Raw genomic sequence first — 16,466 nt, forward strand, 5'->3', positions numbered from 1 at the left:
GGAAATTGGAAATGGATATAAGGACAGTTAAGATGCCTGATTTCTCCCTGCTTAGTTTGCGGCTGCTGAATTGTTCAAATTTTGCATTAATTACGATAGATGGTTATTTTAATTGAAAAGAAAAGTAGTTTTAATTGAAGTCTGATAGTGAGCAGGGTTAGATTTAAAAAGAGAGAGGCCCTACTCATTGATGTTTTGAAAAAAATTAGTCATAGTTCATGGAAGTAATTACCAGTGATAACCAGCAACTGGAGTGAATTTAGGATTTGGGCCAACCCTCACGAACTCGCCATTCAAGCATTGCTGGCACATACACACAAATTTAAGTTTTATAAATGAAAAATAAAAATTACATTAAAATTGATAAAAGTATATAAAGTGGAAAGCTTAAACAGCCAGCACATTATTCAAGCATTGCCGGCACACAGACAGACTAATATTCATTGAAATGAAAAGCTTTGATTTGATGAAACAAGTAAAGTACATACAGCATAAACTTAAACAGCTTATATCTGGAATACTTAAAACTTTCATATTACAAAAGCCTAGTACATAAAGCCTAAAACTTAAAACGGCTGACATGTTATTTAATATCTGGAACATTTGAAGTCTCAAATTACAAACAACATGCCTGGAGTACACACAGCATAAAGTTTAAACAGTCTCCATACTATTATTATGGAGAGCTTCTGGCAAAAGGTTTTGCATTTCAGGTGACAATCCATACTCCATAGTCAAAAATTAACATCACTAAAATAAAATTTTCAAATTTCAAATGACAAACACCTGGCCAGCTGTCTACTTTTGGGCTACTTACAGGAAGATGTCCCACGAAAGTCAAGTTTGGATTGGGGTCGGTCTCCTCCACGGGGGCGAAATTTCCCAGGAGATAATGTAGTGGCTTTTTGGAATGCCCATACAAACTCTTCACCACTATTTTCTCCACAATCTCGATCAGCCATGAGACAAGCCCGCCACTGGGGCGAGGATTCACAGCCTTGCAATCCTCTTCTCCCACAGTCCCCATGTCAAACCAAAATACTAAACCCTCTCCTTATCTGCATTATAAATAGCCCAAAAATCATCGTTCCTGATCATTCTAATGGGACAGGGACCCATTCACATTGGAAAGGTCGATGGATTTTTTTATCACGCACTTTCATTCGATACGACAAAGATAATAATGATTTACGAGATCTTTTTAGCCCTGCTTGAGACGTGCTCACACTTATTAAACTTCTATTTATTCCGCTGTAATGAATACAATCTACATTGATGCCATATTTGGATTCTAGCTTTTGTACCCCCAATAATGTCTGACGCGTGTTTGTCGGTACCATTAATTAAAACGGGATGATAATTATCTGCATAATTTTCAGTGATAGGGTTTACTGTCGAGGATTTTATCGAATGATCATTGACCAGCAACTGTATTTAAGGATTTAATGAGCAGTGATTATGAATGAATTACTTCCACTAGGTTAAAATAATTCATTTCTGTCAATATTTGTCTTCTTTATGTCGATCATTTTGGTATCCTGAGCACCTCAATTTCTCAAGAATCTCCAGGCTGCACAAAATGTGAGAATTGAAAGAAAAAAATATTTTGGTTTTTTTTTTTAAAAATTACATCTAAAAAGATTTGTCGTAAAATTTTTAGTGTGTACAAAATTAGGCTATATCTAAAAAGATTTCTTTTAAAAGTATGTTTTTCTGAAGTAAATTTATAATTTTGTTTGTCTTTATATATTATTGTTGATAAGAAAATTAAAAAAATAGATGTATTATTATAAAAAATAATTGTTATGATTTTATGTTTTAGGTTGTATTTGTATTGTAGTGAATGCATTTGAGTGAACAAGTGAAACATGTAATTAAAAAGTATAGTTGTAAAAAAAATAATAATAATTAATTGATTTTGATGTAAGGTTGTGTCTATTTAGAAAGTTTGAACCACCTTTTTACAAAGTATTGTTAATACACTTTACATATGGCAAGCATTAAGAAGTTGTTTTATATTGTATAGAATAGAGTCAAGGTGATTTTCATATCAAATATATTGTTATAATTATAATGTAGAAGAAAATATATCTTTTAACATAGTAATATGATAAGATTATAGTGGTTGCATATATGACTAGAATTGATAAATTTGGTGATGATGTAAAAGTAGAAGACAATTGATGTTTACACAATAGGAATGGTCATGTTTATAAATTGATCATTTTTTAAAAGTAATATTTTATATATCTTGTCATGAATATCTAAAATTAGTAAGTCATGTAGCAATATGTTTTGTATTGTAGGATTGCTAAAGAAAATAAAATTGTGTGTAATCAAATGAGTGCTTGTACAACTACCATATAAAATATAGAATTTAACTATGTATTTCATTTTTTATAATTGTTATATTTGTTAATGTTGATGAAGTTGTTATATCTTGAGTATATGTAATCTTTTTTTCAATTTAGGAGAAGACAAGGATCAAATAGATAGAATTATCATAAATTGAGACATGTGTAAACAAAATGATCTCATAATAGTCAAAAGAGATAAGGAGTAGCAAGAAACTCACTATAAATGTTAACTTTGTTTCTCTATTATAGTTTGCAAATACGAAGCAATGACATGTATTAAATCATAGTTATGTAAACTATCTTTTATTTATACTTCCAAGCTACGATTATTGAACAATAAAATTGAAATAGACAAAGAGGCAATATAGTACAATGTAACTAAGGTTTTTCAAGTGACCATATCAATTATTTATGGAGGGGTTTCCTACAAAAGATCCTTAAGAAGTGCCTAGGTTGTTGATAGAAGAATTGAAGTACTATTTGTCAACTAGAAATTTATTAATGACGAGTGTGTCATCCATGCGACATTTCTCCAATGCATTTGTTGTTGCTAATTCAAGTACATATATTGATAATTTGAGTCTATCAAGTTCTATATGTTGGTATATTACACAAATTACGTTTAGTGTTACTAGTACTACATGTGGGAATAGTAGTACTAGCCCTATATTCAAGGATATTAGCATAGTCATTGCCAATGCTTTTGTTGTTGTTGGGGTTGGATGGAGGAATGAACTTCTTGATTATCTAATCCAATAAACCTAAATCTATATAGGAACTCTTTTCAGTTATATTTTCAATGTTAAATTTGAATAGTTTTGATGGCAATGGTGCTACAAATCTCATATGAGGGTGTAATAGTAAGCTCTTCCAATAAATAAACAAGACAATGGTTTTCAACTTGGTTTGGGAAAGTGAAGTGATGATAAGGATTTTATTAAGAATATTGGTGGTGGAAAAAGAAGAATAAATAATAGATCTCAAGGATGGATAGCAACATGGAAATGAGCATGATATTTGACTGTGGATGGTAGATTTACAAAAACTTATAACTATCATTTCGCTATCCTAAACCATTTCCGTCATGGGGCCAAAATATCCTTACCCTTCTATTTAGCTTCCTCTCTAAACGAGAGCCTTGTCAACTATGCTAAAAAGCCTAGCTCCTATCCTTTAGCTCACCAGGGACTCATTCTGCTTATATATGAACATATTAAGGATAAGGCTAGGGCAACCAAGGATGATCCTTTGATCATCAACACTCATATATCTGAGAAATGCAAAGACTCTGATTCGAATGGGGATCAGCCCAACACCCATACCCATAAATAAAGGAAAGTTGAAACAGAGCATGAAGAAAAGGGGGTGCATTGTGATGAAGATGAGGGAAAGGATAAGGACACTGATACTGAAATGGAGCCAAACAAGGATGAGAACTATGGTGAAGGGGAGGAAGGGGGTAATTCTGAGAACCCTCACTCTAACCCTAAGGGTGCAAAAAGCAAGAATGAGGCTCTGAATCCTAAGGAGGGTGACAACCCTAATGCTGAGGAGACTGAACAGAGCAAGGACTTTGCGGATACCATCCTAGACATCGCCCGCAACTGCACCCTTGAATTCTTCAATTTTCAGAAATGGGTTGTTGAAAACATCACCAGCATGCACGGTAAGCAAAGGGAGCTGGAAGATAAGATCAATAAGCTAATTAAGATGTCTAACTCTGGGAAACAGAACGAGGATACGGAAAACAATGAAGTGGATTAGGAAATGGAGATGGAGGACTGGCTGGAGAAAGATCTGATAAAAGGCGACCTGAAACATTTGGAGGATGTTATTAAAACTATGAAAGAATAGGTGGAGGAGGACAAAGACAACGTCAACACCTGGATTGCCCATAATGAGAAAGCATTGAAAAGCCTTATGAATCACAGCCTCCAAGTCCTTAAAGTTTCTTCCCAGAATATGAACGCGCTAGTGGATCATCTGGAAAAGAAAAACCAGGAGAAGAACCTGGTAATTATAGAAGATGCTCCAACTTCCAGCCCAACCCACCAGAACACTAGGCGCAGAACTAGGCAGACTACTGCTGAGAAGGACACGAAAATGAAAGAGAGTCAGATTGGAAAGGAAAACAACGACCTGAGGGAAGTGGCCAAGGCAATGATGCTTTTGGTGCAGAATTTTGAGGAAACTATGAAGAGTTTTTAATTTTCTTGTAATGCTGGGCTTGGGGTCAATTTCTTGTTGTCCTTTTCTCTGCTGCTGGTTTTTTTGCTGGTCTTTTGCAGCTATCTTGTTTGTTTCCTTCTTGAATATCTTTCGAATGTAATTGGGTTTCGAGTCCCTTAAAACCTGTTTTTACTTAATCAAAAACATGGAAATGAGCATGGAAGGATGAAGTCATCAATAGTAGTTTTTTATGATGAATTTTAAGATTATACAATTTAGGTACAAATGGAGGAGAGATTTTAAGGTTGGTGTTGAGCACTACCAGATGCAAAGAGGGGGGGAGGAAAAGCAACATACACTAAAACTTAATCAGATTCAACCTTTTACTTAACATTCAATTCATTTACCATATGCATGAAAGTAAATTGTTGAAACCACAAATGAAACCATGCATGAACACCAAGATTTTTACGCAAAAAACCCAATTTGGAAAAAACCACGATGAGAACTATCTTGCTATATGATAATCAAGTTACAATGTTTAGGTCAGCGACCAAGGAGCTCATTGCTCCTGAAATGACTTGGAAGACTAAAGCTCACAACCTTAGGGCAAGATACAATAGGGACTTGCAAACACTAAAGATCACTTCTTTGGGGCAAGATAAAAAAACTTATAATAGAGTAACATCAATAAGATTAAACTACAAAGAAATACATCTAGTGAAATGTTGATCACAATTTACTATACAAAACACATCAGAAATTATCTTCATTACTGCTCTAGTATACCTTTGAACCTTTATATTGTTGTAGTGTCGTAAATTGTCACAATCCAATTTGCACCTCATGTTTGTGCTCCCACTTTAGTGTGTCCTATCACCATCCTCTCTTTAGGTTCGTTCAGGCCCCATTATGCAACTTTGATGTCATGTACACCCATTGGTGGGTCCTATTGTGGGATACCATCCCCCTAGCTCCTTATTCTGGTCCTATTTCTAGAAGGTCCAAGGCACCCCAAAACACCCTAGTCCCTCTTGAGTGGGCCCGAATTTGAAATGGGGTAGGTGTTATATCTCCCCAATATAATTTGATTCTTGGGGCTACACATGATTGTTGGAGGGCAGCCTAATCGGTAAATTACCTAGGGAACCTTATATAAAGACATCATATCAATTCATTTTGATATCCATGAGCTACCTAAAGTATTTGTGCATTTGTGAAGCATTCATCATCAAACATTTTTAGACATTCAAGGTTGTATATTCATCCTTCAAGCATTGTGGAACAAAGTTACATCAATCTTCATGTAAGCGTGTGTGTGTGATTAGGTTTTTTCATGTTCATGTGTTTTTCATGCCATTACATTCAACATTTGTGATTACATTCAAAGAGAATTGCATCATCATCAACAATTGCAGATCTAAGGTATACCTCCTTAACAATTATTTTGGTATTTGCACTATTTCATTCATGGTTAATTCCAAAATTGGGGTTTAACCTAAGGCAAACCCCTATCCCCAACATCTTCCCCTTTCTTTCTGTGTGCAGGAAATAGGTGTTGAGTTGTACTCAAGAAATCTGGAAGAGTCAATAGTGACGAACAATTCAACTTTCGACGGTGGAAAATTTGGAGGACCAGGGTGGATCTATGAGCACCTAGTCCCAAAAAATCAGTTGAACTTCTAAAGATAGGTTATAAACATCTTGTTTTGCTCATATCTTAGTTGGTGGCTCTATGGGACATCTATAGCTTACTATTCATGTCATATTACTTCAATAATCCCTCATTTTACCCTAATTTTATAATTACATTGCAATTCAATTAAGAAAGAGGATAAACAATCTCCAACCAATTGAATTCAATCATAATTTGAGTCTCTTTCCCATTGAGATTGGGCCTAAATATATCGGGTTCAACCCTCTTTCATTTTTTTTTGCTATTTAGTGGATTTGCTTAATGAAACCCTAATTTCTAATTTTCCAACCATTACATTTTGGTGAACCCGACTCCTTGCATGCTTATTTATGATTTGTGGTCTCAAATTCGATTGTTAGGCATTTGAATTTTTTTTTTCATAGATCACAATTACTTAAAATTTAGTGGTTAATTTCATAAAACCCTTAATTTGTTTTGCTAATTTTGGCTTTTGAGTTGCATTATTTTCACTTATATTTTTGGATTTGATTTTAGGCACTCATAATGGAAATTACTAAATTTGATTTGTTTGTTATTTCACATATGATTACATTTATTTTTAGTTACATTTATCATAATCATTTATTGGATAATGGCTTCTTTCATTTTACATTACATATTTTCATTCATAGTACTTTTGCATATTGCATTTTTAGGGTTTCAAAGATATTTTCTACTTGCAAATGATATCTCAAAGCTTTTATCCATATTATGTGTTGTTTTATGATGAAATTTTTAACAACGTGTATTATGTGTAGATCACATAAAGGCTTTTGTAGACAATGATAATCCTAAAGATGACATCAACAAAGCTAACAATTGTACCTCTCCTAGGATATCTAATGTGAATGAGGAAAAATTAAATACTCTTATCAATGATCTCTCTAATGGAGAGAAAGAATTTAAGAGAAACATGACACCATCCTCTTCTCATAGGTATGCTCTAGCGCAAGGGGGACAAGAACAAAATGTTGGTTTATCAATCTCATTAGATCCTCCTTATTCTCCTAGAGCTTATCTTAGTCATCAAAATATTTATAGGGAAGATGATATTATGCATTTTATTCATGACCTATATCCTCATATAACATTAAGAAAATATGAAACCCTAGATGATAAGGATCTTCCCTCCCGACATATCAATGATATGAATAATGATGATAGAAAGGAGAGATTCCCTACAAAGGATATTCCTTCTTCATATAATTCTCCCTTTTATCCTTCCATGTGTCCTTATACTACAAATTTTAAAGAGATTCATGACAATGGTCCTTCTTCTTCACAATTAAAAAGCTCTTATAGGAGTGGTTATAACATAATCTCAAAAACAAGGTTATAGTGGGCAAGCACTTGGAAAATATGAACAAGGAATCAAAGTCCCTATAAACCCTCCTTCCCAAGCTAGTATCAAAGGTCTAGGACATCCTCACCATTCACCTATGAATGATCTTTTTAAAATTCAAAGATTTAGGGAGTATCTTGCATCTAAAGGTGTTTCTTCCTCAAATAATCCTTTTTTCTCATATCATCAAACCCATGATCACCATGAAAATGATTATTTTGGTTATCAAAAGGGAATAAAAGAACTCATTCAATAATGATACTATCAAAATCATAGAAGATAATCCTTCTCCCTCTAGCGACCCTTGTCCTACATCTCAAGAAACAAGACCTACTTCTATTTATTATCAAGACAAATTAGCTACTAGAATCATTTGGAGATTGAAGTATGATAAGAATGTTGTTTTTCCCTTAATTAGACTTAATTTCAATTATAATAATAAATAAGATGATAACTATTGTCTTTTTTATTGTAGTTATTCTCATTCTCTTGGAAATTGTAAAGCCTTCAAAGCATTTGTTCAAGATCAATATGATAGAGATCACATAGCTCTTACAATTCATCTTTCACTTTTTCTTGGTGAAGAGGTAGTGACTTAGCATTCCATTCACCCTACCATGTTTCTCCTCACCCTATGGAACTAGTAGTTAACTTAATTGGGGGCTCTTTGTCATGAGTGGTGATGCTTTTTCAATAGCAATCATCTTGGGGCAGCAACATATATTTTCCTTGTTTCCTCACTTGGGGGGAAAGGGCAATATAATTTCAATTCTCTCTTCTTTTTGAAGATTACTTTTTCTTTAGAGTTGTATTTTGCATATCTTGATGTCTTTTCTTGCATTGAATATTCCTTCATGCAAGTACATGTGTGTTTCTTGTTTAGGACCTATCTTTGCTTGAAGTAGTGCATTTTAATATGTATAACTCTCTCCTTAGAGGTTGTGTGAATCCTTCTCATTGTCTCCACACTTGGGGGGCATTGATCTTTCGCTTATCCTTTATAAGGATCCACTTTTCCTTTATTGAGTGGTGTTTTCTTATGATATGATATCATTCCTTATGTGAAGTTGCTTATTTTCTTAAGGATTCTCTCTTATGCAAGAGGTGTGTATCCTTAACTACAACCTCTTCTACACTTGGTAATGTGTATCTACTATAAACAAAATCCTCACTTAGGGTCAAAAGTGTGTCACCCTTCATCAAGAATCACTTTTACCTAGTAAAGGGAGGAAGGTATGTATTCTTGTTCTCCTTCCTCTCTTTTGGTCGATGATGTTATTTTTGTTCAAGAAACTCCTCTTGGAGGTAGGTGTCTTTTGAGAGAAGATCTCTTCTCCTCCAAAGAATCCCTTTACACTTGTTGCAAGATATCTCTTTCTCAACTATATTTTCCTTCCTTGTAAGAGTAATGCCTCTTTATCTTGGATTTATGAACATTGTTTCCTAAAAGGATATATCAATGGTGTTGAAGGTTTGTATCCTTATTTCTAGCTTCCTTAAGACATAAAAATAGGACTATATTGACATCTTAAGGGGGGCACATTGCATATCACCCTCTTTGTACTATATTTTGCATGTCTTATATGGGGTGTTCATTCTCAAAACAAAACACAACAAAGTCTTTGAAGAGGGTGGAAAATCTAAAGCCTAGTGGTTAGTGTATAAATCAAATAAAACACAAAATAATCCATTCAAATACTCGCTAAAAAGTAGAAAGATTGAGCGAGTATTTGTATAGGCTCATACTCCCAATAAAGTGGGGGCTAAATGTAGCATCGTAAACTGTCATTGATCCAATTTGCACCCCATGTTAGTGCTCTAACTTTAGTGTTTCCTATCAGCATGCTCTCTTTAGGTTCGTTCAAGCCCCATTATCTAACTTTGATATCATGTACACCCATTGGTGGGTCCTATTGTGGGATACCCCCCCCCTGAATACTTATTTTGGTCCTATTTGTAGAAGGACCAAGGCATGGAATGCCCTAGTCTGGACTAAGGCACCCTAAAATGCCTTGGTCCCTCTCAAATGGGCCCCAATTTGAAATGGGGTAGGTATTTATATCTCCCTGATAGCATTTGATTTTTGGGGCTACACATGACCATTGGAGGTAAGCCTAATTGGTAAATTACCTAGGGAACCCTGTATAAAGACATTCTATCAATTAATTTTGATATCCTGATGCAGAGCATCATGAAAATCCATAAAACCTTCATTCAAGGGTAAACTTTAAACTTGAATCAAGAGACATATAAAAAGATAAATCACTCTTCTCAACTTCAAAACAATTTCAAAGGTTATATTACATCCTTAAAACCATTCATTCAATATTTCATATCATAACATTCACCATAACATGAGAGAACAAATTCTTTATTGCCATGGAATACCCTAGTCTAGGGTTTCATCCCTTAACAACTGTTTTCACCAAAATAATCACAAAATATTCAATTCTTAACCAAATAAAGTAAGACCAAAAGCACTGGAAAGAAGATTCAGATTCCTTTCCAACACATATATCCTTTCTTCAATATTATCCCTCATGTGACCACACCAAATGCTACAACTGGGTTGTTGCTGCCTTCACCAATCTGCCTTTCACGGTGAACTGTAACAAATAGTCATCCATAACTTTTGTATATCTCTAATAAAGAAAATCTCTTCGGTCATAATTTATATTACTGAGTTACACAAGTTATCTTAAAATTTTAGCCAGATCCAGTAGTTTAATCAAAAGTTATGATCATTTTTCCAAAATTGGGTAACCCTTGGCAGGGTTTTGACAATCATTGAAAAAACAAACATATCTTGCCAAATACTCCACAAAAATGCACAAGAAAGGATTCATCTGAAAGATATTTCATCAATATATCATTAAATAACATCTACATTAAAAATTACATCAAATGTGATCCTCCATGGATCTATGACAACCATAGATTCCTTAAAACCTCATGACAGTTTGAGGGTTTGATGGATAATCTTTGTCAAATCCCCTCCAAACTGATCTCCCTTCTTGATTTCGACCAAACATGGTTTTATAAACCATTTCAAACTCCTTTCTAACTAATCCAACCACCTCATAACCAATGGATTTCATTTTTTACACTTTTGTTGCACTTTTTGGCAATATTGCAACTTTGCAATTTTTACAATTTTTGACATAAATGACTCGAACTCTTACATGGACACTTTTAAAACTTCAATATGGACCAAATATGATATCTTTGGACAAAATGGCTCATTTAGCCTTACATATTATGATTCAATTGACTCAAATAACCTTAATATATTATGAATGACTCAAATACAATACAGTGTTCATATTATGACTTTTGACCTCCTGCTATGCTTGTGTGCTTAGGTGCCTTTGCACCATACTCCCAACCTTGAAAAGTTTCCAAGTCCCTTGGAAACGTGGGTACAATGACCTGCAAGAAAAATTTTGAGTGAAAATTTTCACCTTTGTCTTCATCTTTATCTCTTTATGCCTCTTTATGCTGTTGCTTCCTTCTCAAACAATCTCTTTGTGACTCCTACCAATATAGTTTGTAGTGGCTGCCATCCAAGTGCTTTTACCAGCTATAAGTCCACCTCTCCATGCTGCATCACCTCACCAACAACCTCTATGCCTCACCTAGGAGTTCTCCTCTTTTCCTCTCTCCCTAGTCTTTTGGCAACAAACTGAACCTCCTTCTTAGGCCCCTTGGACCATCTCCTATGGCCCCATGACAGACCTTCATGTCTGCCTTCTTGCAACTAGATGGACGAGCACCTTGCAACCAAAAACTCATCAGCAAAAACCAAATAACAAATCCTTCATGGCTAGGTCCTGGTGTGGATTTCCTCCTTCGGCGCTCTACCCACACACTAAGGCTCTTCTAGCTCTGATACCAATTTGATGCAGAGCATCATGAAAATCCATAAAACCTTCATTCAAGGGTAAACTTTAAACTTGAATCAAGAGACATATAAAAAGATAAATCACTCTTCTCAACTTCAAAACAATTTCAAAGGTTATATTACATCCTTAAAACCCTTCATTCAATATTTCAGATCACAACATTCACCATAACATGAGAGAACAAATTCTTTATTGCCATGGCATACCCTAGTTTAGGGTTTCATGCCTTAACAACTATTTTCACCAAAATAATCACAAAATATTCAATTCTTAAACAAATAAAGTAAGACCAAAAGCACTAGAAAGAAGATTCAGAGACCTTTCCAACACATATATCCTTTCTTCAATATTATCCCTCATGTGACCACACCAAATGCTACAACCGAGTTGTTGCTGCATTCACCAATCTGCTTTTCACCGTGAACTATAAAAAACAGTCATCCATAACATTTTACATATTTCTCATAAAGAAAATCACTTCAGTCATAATTTATAGTACTAAGTTACAGAAGTTATCTCAAAATTTCAGCTAGATCCAACGGTTTAATCAAAATTTATGATCATTTTTCCAAAATTGGGTAACCCTTGGCAGGGTCTTGACAATCATTGAAAAAACAAACATATCTTGCCAAATACTCCACAAAAATGCACAAGAAAGGATTCATCTGAAAGATATTTCATCAATCTATCATTAAATAACATTTACATATAAAAATTACATCAAATGTGATCGTCCATGGATCTTTGACAACCATAGATTCCTTAAAACCTGATGACAGTTTGAGGGTTTGATGGATAATCTTTGTCAAATCCCCTCCAAATTGATCTCCCTTCTTGATTTCAACTGAACATGGTTTTATAAACCATTTCAAACTCCTTTCTAACTAATCCAACCACCTCATAACCAATGGATTTCATTTTTTACACTTTTGTTGCACTTTTTGGCAATATTGCAACTTTGCAATTTTTACAATTTCTGACATAAATGACTCAAACTCTTACACGGACACTTTTAAAACTTCAATATGGACCAAATATGATATCTCTGGACAAAATGGCTCATTTAGCCTTACATATTATGATTCAATTGACTCAAATAACCTTAATATATTATGAATGACTCAAATGCAATAAATTGTTCATATTATGACTTTTGACCTCCTGTTATGCTTGTGTGCTTAGGTGCCTCTACACCATACTCCCAACCTTGAAAAGTTTCCAAGTCCATTGCAAACGTGGGTACAATGACCTGCAAGAAAAATTTTGAGTGAAAATTTTCACCTTTGTCTTCATCTTTATCTCTTTATGCCTCTTCATGCTGCTGCTTCCTTCTCAAACAATCTCTTTGTGACTCCTGGCAATATAGTTTGTAGTGGCTGCCATCCAAGTGCTTTTACCAGCCATAAGTCCACCTCTCCATGCTACATCACCTCACTAACAACCTCTATGCCTCACCTAGGAGTTCTCCTCTTTTCCTCTCTCCCTATTCTTTTGGCAACCAACTGAACCTCCTTCTCAGGACCCTTGGACCATCTCCTATGGCCCCATGACAGACCTTCATGTCTGCCTTCTTGCAGCTAGATGGACGAGCACCTTGCAACCAAAAACTTATCAGCAAAAACCAAATAACAAATCCTTCATGGCTAGGTCCTAGTGTGGATTTCCTCCTTTGGCGCTCTACCCACACACTCAGGCTCTTCTAGCTCCGATACCAATTTGATGCAGAGCATCATGAAAATCCATAAAACCTTCATTCAAGGGTAAACTTTAAACTTGAATCAAGAGACATATAAAAAGATAAATCACTCTTCTCAACTTCAAAATAATTTCAAAGGTTATATTACATCCTTAAAACCCTTCATTCAATATTTCAGATCATAACATTCACCATAACATGAGAGAACAAATTCTTTATTGCCATGGCATACCCTCGTTTAGGGTTTCATCCCTTAACAACTGTTTTCACCAAAATAATCACAAAATATTCAATTCTTAACCAAATAAAGTAAGAAAAAAAGAATTGGAAAGAAGATTCAGAGGCATTTCCAACACATATATCCTTTCTTCAATATTATCCCTCATGTTACCACACCAAATGCTACAACCGGGTTGTTGCTGCCTTCACCAATCTGCTTTTCACTATGAACTGTAACAAACAGTCATCCATAACATTTTACATATTTCTCATCAAGAAAATCGCTTCGGTCAAAATTTCTACTACTGAGTTACACAAGTTATCTCAAAATTTCAGCCAGATCCAATGGTTTAATCAAAAGTTATGATCATTTTTCCAAAATTGGGTAACCCTTGGCAGGGTCTTGACAATCATTGAAAAAACAAACATATCTTGCCAAATACTCCACAAAAATGCACAAGAAAGGATTCATCTGAAAGATATTTCATCAATCTATCATTAAATAACATTTACATATAAAAATTACATCAAATGTGATCGTCCATGGATCTTTGACAACCATAGATTCCTTAAAACCTCATGACAGTTTGAGGGTTTGATGGATAATCTTTGTCAAATCCCCTCCAAACTGATCTCCCTTCTTGATTTCAACCGAACATGGTTTTATAAACCATTTCAAACTCCTTTCTAACTAATCCAACCACCTCATAACCAATGGATTTCATTTTTTACACTTTTGTTGCACTTTTTGGCAATATTGCAACTTTGCAATTTTTACAATTTCTGACATAAATGACTCGAACTCTTACATGGACACTTTTAAAACTTCAATATGGACCAAATATGATATCTTTGGATAAAATGGCTCATTTAGCCTTACATATTATGATTCAATTGACTCAAATAACCTTAATATATTATGAATGACTCAAATACAATACAGTGTTCATACTATGACTTTTGACCTCCTGCTATGCTTGTGTGCTTAGGTGCCTTTGCACCATACTCCCAACCTTGAAAAGTTTCCAAGTCCCTTGGAAACGTGGGTACAATGACCTGCAAGAAAAATTTTGAGTGAAAATTTTCACCTTTGTCTTCATCTTTATCTCTTTGTGCCTCTTTATGCTAATGCTTCCTTCTCAAACAATCTCTTTGTGACTCCTACCAATATAGTTTGTAGTGGCTACCATCCAAGTGCTTTTACCAGCCATAAGTCCACCTCTCCATGCTGCATCAACTCACCAACAACCTCTATGCCTCACCTAGGAGTTCTCCTCTTTTCCTCTCTCCCTAGTCTTTTGGCAACCAACTGGACCTCCTTCTCACGCCCCTTGGACCATCTCCTATGGCCCCATGACATACCTTCATGTCTGCCTTCTTGTAGCTAGATGGACGAGCACCTTGCAACCAAAAACTCATCAGCAAAAACCAAATAACAAATCCTTCATGGTTAGGTCCTGGTGTGGATTGCCTCCTTTGGCGCTCTACCCACACACTCAGGCTCTTCTAGCTCTGATACCAATTTGATGTAGAGCATCATGAAAATCCATAAAACCTTCATTCAAGGGTAAACTTTAAACTTGAATCAAGAGACATATAAAAAGATAAATCACTCTTCTCAACTTCAAAACAATTTCAAAGGTTATATTACATCCTTAAAACCCTTCATTCAATATTTCAGGTCATAACATTCACCATAACATGAGAGAACAAATTCTTTATTGCCATGGAATACCCTAGTTTAGGGTTTCATCCCTTAACATCTATTTTCACCAAAATAATCACAAAATATTCAATTCTTAACCAAATAAAGTAAGACCAAAAGCACTGGAAAGAAGATTCAGAGTCCTTTCCAACACATATGTCCTTTCTTCAATATTATCCCTCATGCGACCACACCAAATGCTACAACTGGGTTGTTGCTGCCTTCACCAATCTGTCTTTCACGGTGAACTGTAACAAATAGTCATCCATAACTTTTATATATCTCTAATAAAGAAAATCTCTTCAGTCATAATTTATATTACTGAGTTACACAAGTTATCTTAAAATTTTAGCCAGATCCAGTAGTTTAATCAAAAGTTATGATCATTTTTCCAAAATTGGGTAACCCTTGGCAGTGTCTTGACAATCATTGAAAAAACAAACATATCTTGCCAAATACTCCACAAAAATGCACAAGAAAGGATTCATCTGAATGATATTTCATCAATATATCATTAAATAACATCTACATATAAAAATTACATCAAATGTGATCCTCCATGGATCTATGACAGTCATAGATTCCTTAAAACCTCATGACAGTTTGAAAGTTTGATGGATAATCTTTGTCAAATCCCCTCCAAACTGATCTCCCTTCTTGATTTCGACCAAACATGGTTTTATAAACCATTTCAAACTCCTTTCTAACTAATCCAACCACCTCATAACCAATGGATTTCATTTTTTACACTTTTGTTGCACTTTTTGGCAATATTGCAACTTTGCAATTTTTACAATTTTTGACATAAATGACTCGAACTCTTACATGGACACTTTTAAAACTTCAATATGGACCAAATATGATATATTTGGACAAAATGTCTCATTTAGCCTTACATATTATGATTCAATTGACTCAAATAACCTTAATATATTATGAATGACTCAAATGCAATAAATTGTTCATATTATGACTTTTGACCTCCTGCTATGCTTGTGTGCTTAGGTGCCTCTACACCATACTCCCAACCTTGAAAAGTTTCCAAGTCCCTTGGAAACGTGGGTACAATGACTTGCAAGAAAAATTTTGAGTGAAAATTTTCACCTTTGTCTTCATCTTTATCTCTTTATGCCTCTTTATGCTGCTGCTTCCTTCTCAAACAATCTCTTTGTGACTCCTACCAATATAGTTTGTAGTGGCTGCCATCCAAGTGCTTTTACCAGCCATAAGTCTACCTCTCCATGCTGCATCACGTCACCAACAACCTCTATGCCTCACCTAGGAGTTCTCCTCTTTTCCTCTCTCCCTAGTCTTTTGGCAACCAACTGGACCTCCTTCTCAGGCCCCTTGGACCATCTCCTATGGCCCCATGACAAGCCT

General features: G+C 34.9%; 1 protein-coding gene across 1 annotated transcript in view; it reads right to left on the reverse strand.

Moving 5' to 3' along the window:
• The window catches only part of LOC131070855 (carotenoid 9,10(9',10')-cleavage dioxygenase), a 68,789-nt gene extending 67,553 nt beyond the window's left edge, over positions 1 to 1,236 (reverse strand). The window contains exons 1-2 of the mRNA XM_058006524.2: positions 818 to 1,236; positions 233 to 303 (exon numbers count right to left, since the gene is read on the reverse strand). Of these exons, the coding sequence (XP_057862507.2) occupies positions 233 to 303; positions 818 to 1,027 (281 nt within the window). The 5' untranslated portion in view covers positions 1,028 to 1,236. The remainder of the gene's footprint in view (positions 1 to 232; positions 304 to 817) is intronic.
• Positions 1,237 to 16,466: the final 15,230 nt, after the last annotated feature.

The sequence above is a fragment of the Cryptomeria japonica genome, chromosome 9 (genome assembly GCF_030272615.1).
Source record: "Cryptomeria japonica chromosome 9, Sugi_1.0, whole genome shotgun sequence".
Lineage (NCBI taxonomy): Eukaryota > Viridiplantae > Streptophyta > Pinopsida > Cupressales > Cupressaceae > Cryptomeria > Cryptomeria japonica.